The sequence below is a fragment of the Lepidothrix coronata genome, unplaced genomic scaffold, assembly GCF_001604755.1.
Source record: "Lepidothrix coronata isolate B3197 unplaced genomic scaffold, Lepidothrix_coronata-1.0 Scaffold87, whole genome shotgun sequence".
Classification (NCBI taxonomy): Eukaryota; Metazoa; Chordata; class Aves; order Passeriformes; family Pipridae; genus Lepidothrix; species Lepidothrix coronata.
The window spans coordinates 1,408,789-1,421,090 of record NW_016690267.1 but is presented as its reverse complement, the minus strand read 5'-3'; the positions used below and the strand labels follow the sequence as shown (position 1 = coordinate 1,421,090).

Sequence of the window (12,302 nt, the reverse complement as noted above, 5' to 3'; positions counted from 1 at the left end):
GAAGCACCAACATCTGCTGAGATGCAGACCTGTGACCTCTAGATAAGTTTCTATACACAGAAAAATATTTATCTCCCTCCTATGACCTTCCATGCACAAGACATGAGCCATGGATTTGTTTCCTAGGGAACTAGTGACTGAGGAAAATCTATAATTAGATCTGTGGGTTGCTTGCTACAAATGGGAATTGGGTGCTAAGCAGGTTCTTAAAGTGTCCAGAAGTATTAGACAGACTTCATGTGATGGAACCAAATTTAGCAAAAAATACCCTTCATCGTGATATTTCTTTTTTAATATCTTCAATTGAAAAATTAAATACTTTTGATAGAGTGCTTATTCCTCTGTGTTAATTTTAATTGCAAAATATTTTCCAAAGTCAAGACTCGGCAGGTTGCTAGTTAAAGCCAAAATAAAATTAGGCACAGTCTTCCAAAAAATTTCTTCAAATTAAACTGAGCCTTAATTTTCAAGAGGGGTTTTAGGTGAATCATTCTCATCAGCTCCATTTCTCTCACTTTACTACTCCTATTCACCTCCTCAGGTTGGCTCTGCGACTTCAGTGTCTTATTCTGCAATTCCAATTACTCTGCCCAGCTGGAGGTTCCCACTTAATCCAGACCTTGATTTCTTTCTTTGCTGCTTGCATGGAGGATCTAAAGATAACTTTTGTAGCCAAATCCCACGGGCAGTAAATGTGGCTGCAGGGAGAGGGGAGCAGCCAGGTTTTTGGTATTTCTTGGCAGACCCAGGGCAGAGTTGTGCAGCCCTTCTCAGAGGGTTGGCTCAGCTGAAATACTCCCCTGCTGCTGCCAGAGCTGGAGCTGAGTGCCCTGTGCTTGCTTGGGTGCTGCAAGAGTGGTCTTGAGTAATGAATGAAGATTTTGATCTTATTCAGAATAAACAGTACAGTGAAATACCCGGGGAAGGTACTGAAAGTTGGGTCTGTTCTCTTTTCTCCCACTCCCTGTGCTTTCAGCTCCATGAGTGGTAAGAGCACATTGTGTATTCTGTCCCATGTCCTAAATTCTGCAATTACAGACCAATCCAGACAATCCATTTGTCTGTTTGTTTTTTAAGGGGATCTTTTGAGTTCTTCTTCATTTAATATTGTCAATCACAGTCAGATTTTTCCTAACTAAGCACAGCTTTTGAGCTACTCCATCTGGCTGTCACTCAGAAGACAGTGGTCCTTGAATTCCTTCAATTAATAGGGTTTGCTAGTTAGTAGCTTAAGTGGTAATTAAAATATGGTGATTAAATGGCTCCTAAAAAACCAAATCAGGCAGTGAACTGACAAGACCTTCTGTGACAAGTAACACTTCGAGGTCCTCTTCCTTTGAGATCACAAAAAACTGTAAACTCTGTACTGTCAGTAGGAAGATGTTGTTGTGTCCAGAATCCTGAGTTTGGAGAAATATATTTGGAATAGACAATTAAGAACAAGGGAAATGAAAATTATTAGTAATGAACCTCCTTGCTCTTTACAAATCAAGAGTACAAGGGAGCTGAGAAATTACCTGCAACGAAAGATAATGCACATCTCGATGTGTTCATGGAATTCCTCTGCTCCCATCTAGGAGCAGATGCTCACTGTTAGCTATTTATATGGGTTAAATCCTCACATTTAAACCCCTGCAACTGGTTCTTCGGGGGGAACTGTTGCATCTGTGTTCAGCTGCAATAATGAACCTCGGGTCGAAGGGCCCCACCAGTGCACAGGGTGCACAAATTCAGTTTGTTTCCCTTGAACACCTGCACATCCTACTGCAAAGTTGAGCTGAATTTTGTAAACATTTATGCATAATTAGGATGAAAAGCCATTATGTTGAGTAGATAGTTTTCTGGTTGAATATCAAATATCCCATTTGTGTTGATTATCCTAAAAAGACCTCAAAAATGGTGGAACAACTTCACCGGGTTTTAATGTGTTGTGTCATTTTCGTACATTAAGATACGTTGTTGAAATATGGAATTTATTAACCTCGGCGAATTCCAGCCTTAAAGTTGGTTTTAGTTGGTAAAATGTTATATTTGCACTGGTGTAATGAAATCATAGTTGGTGTAGTACCTTTTATGGGATGTAGAGCCCAAGTCCAACAAAAATACTTCAATAAAGCCCCTGCTTTTCAAGCAGTGCAAGTTCTATTTCCTTTGTGTTTGTAAAGTTCTGAGTGTGGTACCTGACAAGAATTCCTGCAGTTTTGTCTCCATTGCTTCAGGAGAGGAACATTTGTACCTTTTGCAGCCCCCAGTCAGTCTTGGAAACGTGCAGCAAAAATATGCTAAAGCTGTGTGTTTTAGTTCTCCCAATGTACTTCCTAAATTTGACACTTCCTGAAATGTTTTGCATGACAAAGCTCATAGTTAAGATGCTAAAAAGAGCCCTCTTGAGAATATTGTTGTATGATTTTTCATTCTTGTAATTCGTTGAATTTCAATTGCCTGATTTGGTTAGTTCCCGTTTCACATCTCTGTCTGTTGGTAGGAAAGTTTCCACCTTCAAGGTGTTGGTACACCCAGCACTCAATACTTCAGATATTCTATACAGATATTAAAAAAGCTGCAATAAGACACGTGTTCCTGGGGTTTTTTTGTAATTCATAAGAGTCTTAAGAGAACCAGTACAAAAGAATGTAGGTAAAAAGTACTTGTTAATCTTGTAATATGTTTTAACATATGTAATATGTTTTAAAATGTATGAGTGTATAAGAATTAATAACAAATAATCCACAGAAGCAAAAACAGGATGTAAACTTAGTTAAGGGATTAATGACATTGTGTTTCAAGTCTTAAGTAATCTCATTGATTGAAAACATCATGCAATAATTCAGCCCAATTAGTGTCTTAAAATGCAACATTCAGCCATTTTCCAGTCATGTGTTTCAGCCAGTTAAAATTAAGTCTTGGGGATCTGAAATAGAAAATAGACCTTGAAAATTGTAAATCACCAAATTATGGCTTTCTTTACTGAGTTAAATCTGCTGTCTATATGTGTTTTTCTTTCTCCAAGAGACCTGTATTTGTGCATTCTTATTGGGACTGGCAACAGCATCAAGCAAAATACTTGGAGTTGATGGCAAAGAAGCAATCTCTGCTCTAATAAATATAATTTTCCCCAGCTTTGGTTCCCCCAGGAACCAAACTCTGCACCTTAATTTTGTGTTCTGTTACCCTGGGAGGTTGGGCCACTGTTGTATATTCAGATTGCTGGTTGAATTTCATTTTCCATTCTGTGTCCAAGGTTTCTGGAGTGCACAAATATTAGGATTTGAGTGGGTGACTGGCTGATTTCAGCTTTGCAGTGGAAGCACGTGGAGATGTTCACAGCTCTGAAAATCTTGCCTCATCCATAGGCTGGAGACTGAAAACTGATCTGGAAATATTTTGAAATTTAAGACTCTGACATTGCCTGAGTTGTTGTATTGCACGAACACATTTAATTGCTGAAGTTTTCTTCTGCTGTTTACTTGAACTGTGGAAATATTGTTCATCCTTGTCTCCATCAGCTCAGCTGTTGTTTGAGATGACATCCTGAATGGGCACTTGTCCAGATGTGTTTTGGTTGATAATATAACGTAGCTGAGAGCCAGGCTGTTTATGTTTGTGAACATGAAAAAGTGTTACCTGAAAGGTATCCTGTCATATACAGAGTGTTGGCTTTATCCCTAATTATCATGAACAAAGGACAGACTTGCTCAGAGAAGCTTTATAATTTCTGCTACCACGATGAGAATAAATAACCAGGATTTTCTTGGCTATCACCTGTATATGGAGTGAACCTGGAGAAAATCCTAATCAGAGAGAAAGCAAAGGTCAGGTTTAATTAATGGAGATAGAAGTAATCATTTTTCTTGATAAATTAATAAATTCAGCAGATCATATGAATTCCTTTCTAGCCCCAGGTCTGGCATGTTCAGCTTGCAGCACCCAAGCAGGTTCTGTTGGTTAATGCTTTTGAATAACGACGGGAGTATTTTGCATTTGTTTTGGTTGAAAGAGTATTTGAGTCAGTGTGGAGCAGATGGAGCCTCTGACTGTAAAGAGTGATTTTCAGTATGGCAGGACAGGAAGTGTCTGTTTAAATATTTATACAGTATCTAAACAATGGGCCTAAACCATTGTTTTGCTCTTGTGGAACACAGTGATTAAAGGGAAAAAAACCAGTTCGTCTTTAAATATTCCATGAATAAATTTGCCTCCTACGACACATGGGGAAGTGGGAAACACCAAAACCAAACAACCCTACATAAAATAATAATTAAAATAAAAAAACCACCAGTGAGACACTCTAACACTGGAATGAAAAGAACTGGAGTGTGAACCAAATATTCCTGTCTGAGGGTGGGATTTGTTTTCTAATTAAAAAGTGGAACTAATATGATGCATCTCAAATTCACCTGGTGTCGAGAACTAAGAAATCATGGCAGTGGTTGAGGCAAACACATTTTAAAGAATGAGACTGGTAAAGAAGGATGGTGCTGCTTAGGACAGATTTGCTGGGGTTGCAGAACTGTGAAGTTTCTCTCTGGGGGCACTGTGGGTTTTTTGTACTTCCATTTCTCTTCCTCTCTTGAGAACACTGATTTACTTTTGTGATAAACCCGTAACAACAGGGGGATCACATTGCAGAAATGAGTTTAGCTGCAAGGGATACATAATGTCAGCTGAAAAATAGCACTTGGGAAATATGTTTTGGCCATGGTTCAGCAAAAAGCAGATCCTGTCAGCTACGTAATGCTCTGTTTTCTTGAAAGTGTCTTTTAGCTGAGCAGAATCATAGAGTCTCTGCCTTTTTTGAAAATAAAAATGCTGCTCTGTCACGGTGTTATATCTGTGGCCCTGACAAGGCTGGTGTGGATCACTTCACTTCCCAGTACATTTATTCTCTGAGATAACCTCGAGATGGGAAAAATGTGGGGAAGGGAGTGGCATCTAAGTCTACATCTGGGACTGTCCCCTGGGTCCTGGGTGAGGAAATAGCCTTCAATAATCTGTATTATTGTGGGATGCTCAGTTGGCATCAATTCTGTCTGTGCCTTCTGCCCATGCAAAGTCAAGACTGTTCTGAATTGTGAGATCAAAACAAGGGAAAATGAAACAGGTAGAAAGTGGGAACCTAAAGAGGGTATGACTGCCTTCCCCATATTCTCTGTGGGTGGGGGACAGGGTCTTGTGCTGCCTTAATGATCATCCCTAAGAATGAAGAGCCTTTCTATGCAACACTGTTGTTTGGCGCAGACATTTCCAATTTTAGAGCCTGCGCTGAAGTTCCTGAAGCTGTGAAAAAAAAAAAATGATGGAAATAACTGTTTCTTGTCAGGCCTTCAGGTAGCTGTAACTGTGGGATTTCATTTGTGCATTTCAGAAATGTAAAAAATGAAACCCCGAAGTAAACATTCCAGCAGTAATAATCTGGCCTTGTTTTATCTCAGCCAGGAAATGGGGAGAGCATTGTTCTGCGAAGGCATTGTGAACGAGGACATTTTCATGTGTTTATGCCAGTGTTCAGAATATCAGTCTTGCCAGAGGAGATGTCAGGCAATCCTCCTGTTTTCTTCTTTGCTCTTGTTGAAGCACCAAACCATATGGCAAATTAAGCCTGATTTTTATTAAACTTTTCATTGTACTGAGCTTAGTGCGAACTGGGAAATGCACTTTCTTTGAACTACGCAGCCATTATATAAGCATCTTAATTAGGAGATGTTAATGTTCTCCCTTGTATTCCTGGGAATTTGCAGCTCCCTCTTGTGGCTAATTAAGCGGTCTTAAGAATCTGAAAATTCCTTTCTGTGAGATGACAGCCATGCCGTGGCACACGGAGCAGCTCCTGGGCTGTGATAAAACATCGAGCACAAGGTGCTGTGCAAAAACTGGATGCACAGACATATATATAACGCAGATAAAAGAGAAAGGTCTGCACAGAGTTGCACCCTGAATGTGACAGATCCCCGAAGCTTTAAAAAAGCTGAGTGGGCACATCCAGAGCAACTCTGCTGGCTGGGAACTCTGTTGTTCCTGTACATTAGATGCTGCTCGAGTGGGGGTGAGCTATGGGATGTGTCAGAGCTCCAAGGAGTACAAATCTTTCAGGCACCACGTTGGGATGTCATGCAATCAAATTCAAGGTTAAGATCTTTGCTAGATTTGAAGTTGAGAAGAAATTTTCCTTCCAGTCAGGTTTTCAGGGCCCATTCTTATTCTTTCCTATTCTTTCTTATTCTTATTCTTTCTTATTCTACTTCTGCCTTTCTGTCTGGCAGATTTTTGATAAATTTCCTTGCAGTGCTCAACATTTGTTCTGCTTTATCTCTGTGGCTTCTTAGAACCGGGGCATTGTGCCTATACTGCATCTTAAATTTGTCATAAACAGGTAATATTTGATGGCTCTGGTGGAAATGACTGTAGTGGAAACATCTCTGAGTTAGATTTTTGTGCTGGCCTGGGGCTGATTTCAGGGCTTTCAAACCACTGTTCCTGGGAAGGTGCACTTGGCTTGGAATAAGTCTCAGACATCAATTCATCTTTTTCCTAAAAAAGTGAGTAATGATCATGGCACTGCAAAATCTTGAGCACAGCTTTGTGTTGAGAAAACCAGATGTTTTCAGGCTCTATGTAAAAAATACCAGGCTGACCAGCAGGTGACTTTTCAGTAGGAGACATTAGGTTTCAATCTCATCACGAAACCAGAAATTGCAAAGTGACTCTGCCCTTTTGTCACCTGCAGTGTTGGTTTGGCATCCCACACTCAAAAATTTCTTCCACTGGCGTTTCTGAGTGTTGGAAGGAGGAATTAAAAAAAAAAAAAGGTGAAACAGGTTTTTACTTTGAAATTTCTCCCATCCCCAAAGGGTTTGCGAATGGAAACTTTATCTCTGAAAATGCTGATTTCCTATTTCGTAACTTGTGGCAATTTTTTTCTCAATTAAAATAAAGGAATAATTATTATGGAGTTAAGTAAAAAATCTCACTGCCCAGTAATCTGCAAACCAGTGTTGCTGAACCCACAGCAATAGGGCAGCAAACATTTATTTCCTCAGGGACATTATTAAACAACCTGCATATTTATTATCTCCAAATTGGAGCAGGTCCAGACTTCTAAGGCGACTTTTCCCCTTCCTTTTCCTGAGCTGTGATTCAGACCAGCATAGAAATTTTTGATTTAACGTTTCTGCAGAAATATTAGTGACGTGAAATTGCTGGAAAACAAAAGGACATGAAACAGCAGCGGGAAGGAACGAGTTGGCAAAATAGTCAGCCTTGAAGGGCAAGATTAATTGCTAATCCTTCAGATTCTGATGTACAAAGACAAACTTGCAAAGCATGTAGCTTATAACCAACATCGTGTGGCTGTGGAAGTTTGTAAATGCTGCTGTCACTAATGTGAGACTGACTTGAAATCGGATTTTTAGGGATTTTTTTCTTATGGGAAATAAGGTGATGGTAACAAGGAGTTGTGTGTATATCTGTATGTACAAATTTGGGAAGTGTTCTAATTCCAGCAGTGTGACTAAGCAGAGTTCTGGGCAGGATACTCAGATATTTGCATGTAGAGTTTTTTTCCCTTATTTTAAAATCCTGGGAAAGGAAAAGTGGAAAAAGGAATAAAGGGGGAAAAAAATGACCTGAAAATAGTCTGTTTTGTAGTGACTTCACAATGGCTAATAAAAAGGATGGACTAATTGGAAAATCTTGTGTGATGGCTCTCTTATATGGTAAAGGTTACTGTGAAATAAGTGTGTTCCATGACAATCAGTACAATATATCTCCTTTCTTTTCTTTTTCTTTTCTTTTTTTTTTTTTGTAAGTTTGTGCTGGTTTTATCAATTTAACTAAAAAAACCCCATTAAATAAAACATTAAATTCTAGACACAAAGTGACCACAGTAGTGATGGAACAGTAGAAACTTTAAGTGGTTAAATAGAAGACACTCAATATAACATAGGAACTGGTTAAGGACATGAGTAGCTTTTCCAGGATTTAGCACAAAACTGCACAGTGTTTTCTGCATGATTGAAATCCTGTTTTATAGTTCCATTTTATTGGCAGGGAATACACCTCAGCATTAGGTAAAAGACTGAAATTACTGCAGTGGTTTTAGCGTGACTTTCAAAGATGTTATATTACGGCCTGTCACCTCTTTTCTGCCACACAGGTCATCAGAAGTGAAGGGACAGAGGGAGCAAAGTTTCGACTCTCTGGGAAGGGAGTGGATCAAGACCCCAAAGGGATTTTTAGAATCAATGAGATCACTGGGGATGTGTCTGTGACCCGAACCCTCGACAGAGAAGCCATTGCCAATTATGAGGTGAGTGCTCACAGCAATAACATCTCTGCCTCCGTGTTGATGGTGTGTATTTTTTGTGTGTTTGCTCTTGAAAGATGTGCAGTTAAATTGAGGACTGAATTGCAGCTACTGCCCTAGAAAATTTCCAGAAGAAGCATTTGTCCTTTTGGAAGTGGTAAATGTGTTTATTTTTACATGAGGCTGAAAGCCTCCTCTGCTTTCTGAATGGAACTTCTGCCGTTTATCTTTAGCAGAAATGCTGTCTGAACGTTGTGTGTGCATTTGATTGGTGAATATGAAATTTTGTTTGGACAAAAGGACATCTTTTGGGAAAGTTGCCACTGTGGTACTACAGGGTTATACTTCATTATTGTCAAACAGTCAATGGAATGTACTATGGAACTCCACCACTTTTAGTAATGGATATCTTTAAGAGAGATAAAGGAGATTCTGATAGTATGAAAACGTTAGCAGATACCTTTCTGTCAGATGTACATCACCAATGAAGATTCCTTTCCTTGTCAATAAATGCTGTGTTTCTTCCATTGAATCTCTAACAAATGAGCTCTGAGATCTGCAAAATTACTGCTCCAAAATGTCCTGAAACGCATACTGTGAACAGAGGGTCTGCCAATTCATGTTCTCTCTTGCTCTGGAAATGTGCAGTCAGATAAACTGTGTCTGGCCACCTGGATACAGAGGAGCAGCAGAATTCCACATGGAATTGTGTCACAGCCTGGGGGACTGATCTCCAATGCCTCTGGCAGCAGGAAGCACCTGGTGGGGCACTGGCTCTGGGGACAGCCCTGCCTGCTGTCCCTGACCTCTGCTGTGTTCTGCCGAGCTCTGATCAATACTTGTGCTCTCAGTGCTGTCCCTCCTCCTCTGGGAGACTTTGCCAGTCAGATGACTAGTCATCCTTCCTCAAACAGCACTGCTAAAATTTACCATATGTTGGTTTTCAACACTTAAACATCCACTTCTTCTGTGGGTCTGCAGTGAAATGTATGTTAACCGCTCACACGGGGTTTATGGGAGATGCTGACGCCCTTCTTGCAGGGAAAACACTGCAGTTTCTCTTTTTAACACTGTGCCTTGTCTTCATTTGCCAGCTGTTTCTTATTTTATCAGTAGCTTCCCACCTTAGTATGTTTGGTAGAAACCTTGAATATTTTTGTGCTGGAAAACCAGAGCAGACTTTTCAACTCAACGCATCCAAACACAAATGGCCCTGCTATCTGATCTGGCAAAAGATACACCTGAATTAAGACAAAACCTTTTCCCTGGAGGACCCTTTTAGAAGCCACGTGAGTGATACACAAATAGTGTGTTGTAGCAGATTATCCAGAGCAATGTGGATGTGCAGCCTATTCCTAAGTTGTTCCCCAGCCTCTGCTCAGCAGGCTCACAGCCCCCCGCGGAGCAAAACGGAGTTGAAAAGTTCTGCAGGAGAACCTTCAGCTTGATGACTCTGTCTTTGAATCCAGCCCATTGTTTTCCGATAAAGATGTGTTGTGGTGTCAGGGAGACAGCAGGATTTTCTCCCTGATTTTCTTGGTACTCTGGAAGATGAATAACCTGAAAAGTCCTTAACTTTCTCTCAGAAAGTGTTTTCTGGTTTTGTTTGAGCTTCTCCCTGCCCAGTGTTGATGCTCTGAGAGAAATATCAAAGCAAAGGGCAAACAAGGAAAGAATAGATCACTGTGAAAAAATGCAAGTTCTTTACAAGTCATCATACTATCGAGTGTATAATCAGTGATGATTATAATTTAAAATAATATATAATATAAAAAGTATTTTATAAATACTATAAAAGGATGAAATCCGTTTGAATCCTTCAGCTACACAGAGGGATGCTGTGCCTGAGCACTGATTTACTCCCTATGCTTAATGCATATGTACTCCAGGGGTGAGAATTTAAAAATGTTAATAAGGCATGAAATAGAGGTTTGGTGATCACAGTATTTCAGAAAACTTTGCAGATTTTACCACCTCAAAATGTTTTACATTATCTAAGAATATTTAATTGATTATAAAAATTTGGGTTTTTTTCCTTTGAATGCTTGAAATTCTGTTTTTTTGCTGCCCTCTTTCTCCTGAAGGAATGTTGAAAAACTTGTAGGAGTTTTTTGGGTATTCATTACTGGAGAAAAACTATTAAATTAGAGGAGTGCTGGATTCCACACAGATGATTGTCTGAGTTACTCCCTTCTTTCTGCAACTGTTTTATTTCTAGTAAAAGCTGGAAAATCTTTTGAAATAGAATGCAAAATTCTGTCTGAGGGTCAGGGCCTGCCATGTCTTTGGTGCTGCCCCTTTGCACGACAGCTGTGTCTTCAGAGGAGTTTAAAATTTGTTTTTCAGCAGGGGAAATTCAAGCTGGCAAGAGGAATATAAGGCAGCTTGTGTTAATGATGCCACCTTGAAATAGATTATTTATGCAATTGATTTATAAGTTTATTTTTTAGGAATTCAGTTAAACTGATCAAAAATGGACAAGTAAGTGAGATTTCACCAAAATATTAATGTTGGGGGGATAAGTTGCCAAAGCAGCTCTAACTTAATCACCTGTAAATTTGAAAATGTGATGGTTTCTGCTGAGAAAATGAACCTGTGCCTGGGTGAGACAGCAAAGCTCCAAATGCCACCAGGGTGAGATGTAACGATTAGTAATCTTTGCTCTCGTGTGTATGGAACTATGCTAATGCAATCCTGTTTACCAGATGAAAAGGGGAGATGCTACTGGTGTGTTCTTCCCTGTAATTTTGTGGTTTGTCTTCTTAAAGGTCAGAGAATGTCAGTCAGCCTCAGTTTTAAGTGAGAGCTGTCTCTGAAGAAGAGCAGGAGGATGCAGGGATGATGTTGTGCCAGCCTGTTTTAGGGAAGTGTGTAGTAACTCATTTTTCTTACTAAAGAGTTTTGATAAAGAGCATCCTGATAGGAATTCTCTGGGTCAGAGTACACCAGGGGATTTACATTGAATGGTTTTGCTTTGGGGCTTGCTACAGCCTGTTGACAAAACCACCAAATGATGCTCTGAAGAAGGGGCTTAAGCAGACTGTGGGCACGTTATTGAATTGCTCCTGGGTTGGGGAGATAAGAGGTAGCCTAGAGCCCCTATTTAGTGGGAGCAAAAGGTGTTCAGCTGTACAAATGTGCTCTCAAGCATATTTGGTTTTCTCTCAAAATTTGAATAAATAAGACTACTCAGAATTTTCAGACAATGGCGAATAATTTATTTATTTCCTATTGAAAAGTACCGATGTGTAAAAGTAGATGAAGGAACTTGGTGGGGAGACTTAAGATGGATTTTCTAGTCCAAATCAAGGAGGCACACACCACCCAAAAGCTGCCAATAATCTGTACAATTCAGAGTTCACTTCAGCCCCACAGTCCTTCCTGATTCCAGCAGGGAAGAAATATTAGTGACTTTTCAGTTCTGTCTTTGAGCAAAATAAATCAAGTGCTTGTATAAAGAGCCGTGATAACAGGGCTAAAGGATTCCAGTGAAGCTGGAAGGCTACTTGTGTTCAGTGTTGATAAAACACCAGTGAATTGGGAAACAAAGGGTCAAATAGAGGGCCAGTGAAAGTAGAGGTCTGAAAACCAGTGATTGTGGGGTAATCTGTTAATTAAAACCCCTGAGCTCGTTTTCAAACCCTCACATTTGCCTGGATAATGTATTTGTAGGCAGAATGATTTCCTGCAGGTAAAAGCAGGAAGAGTTGCATAGATGGATTACCATGACCAAGATGACAAAGTTGCTGAGTTAAACTACGTGTTCTTTACTCAAAGTTTGGTAGGTACAGAAGAATTGGGAACAATATTTCATTGAGTTTTTACTGAGGAGCATGAGATTTTGGGTTAGGCATTCCTTGAGTACAGGACAAACCCAGTTCTGTAACCTCTTAAGCATCAGTGGCAAAGTGCCACTGGGAGGTTCCAATCTCAAGATTTTAAAGGGTGTTGCCATTGTTGATTGGCTTTTTCATAACTGCTTGCCAAGTGTAAATATGTG

General features: G+C 39.8%; 1 protein-coding gene across 3 annotated transcripts in view; it reads left to right on the top strand.

Annotated features, from left to right (window-relative positions):
• Positions 1 to 12,302, top strand: part of CDH13 (cadherin 13) — a 449,115-nt gene that overhangs the window by 204,439 nt on the left and 232,374 nt on the right. For 2 of the 3 annotated variants that reach the window (XM_017820998.1, XM_017820997.1), the window contains exon 5: positions 8,153 to 8,305. In XM_017820998.1, coding sequence (XP_017676487.1) covers positions 8,153 to 8,305 — 153 coding nt within the window. Of the gene's footprint in view, positions 1 to 8,152; positions 8,306 to 8,438; positions 8,460 to 12,302 lie in introns of those variants that run through there. The other variant, XM_017821000.1, reaches the window with a different exon arrangement.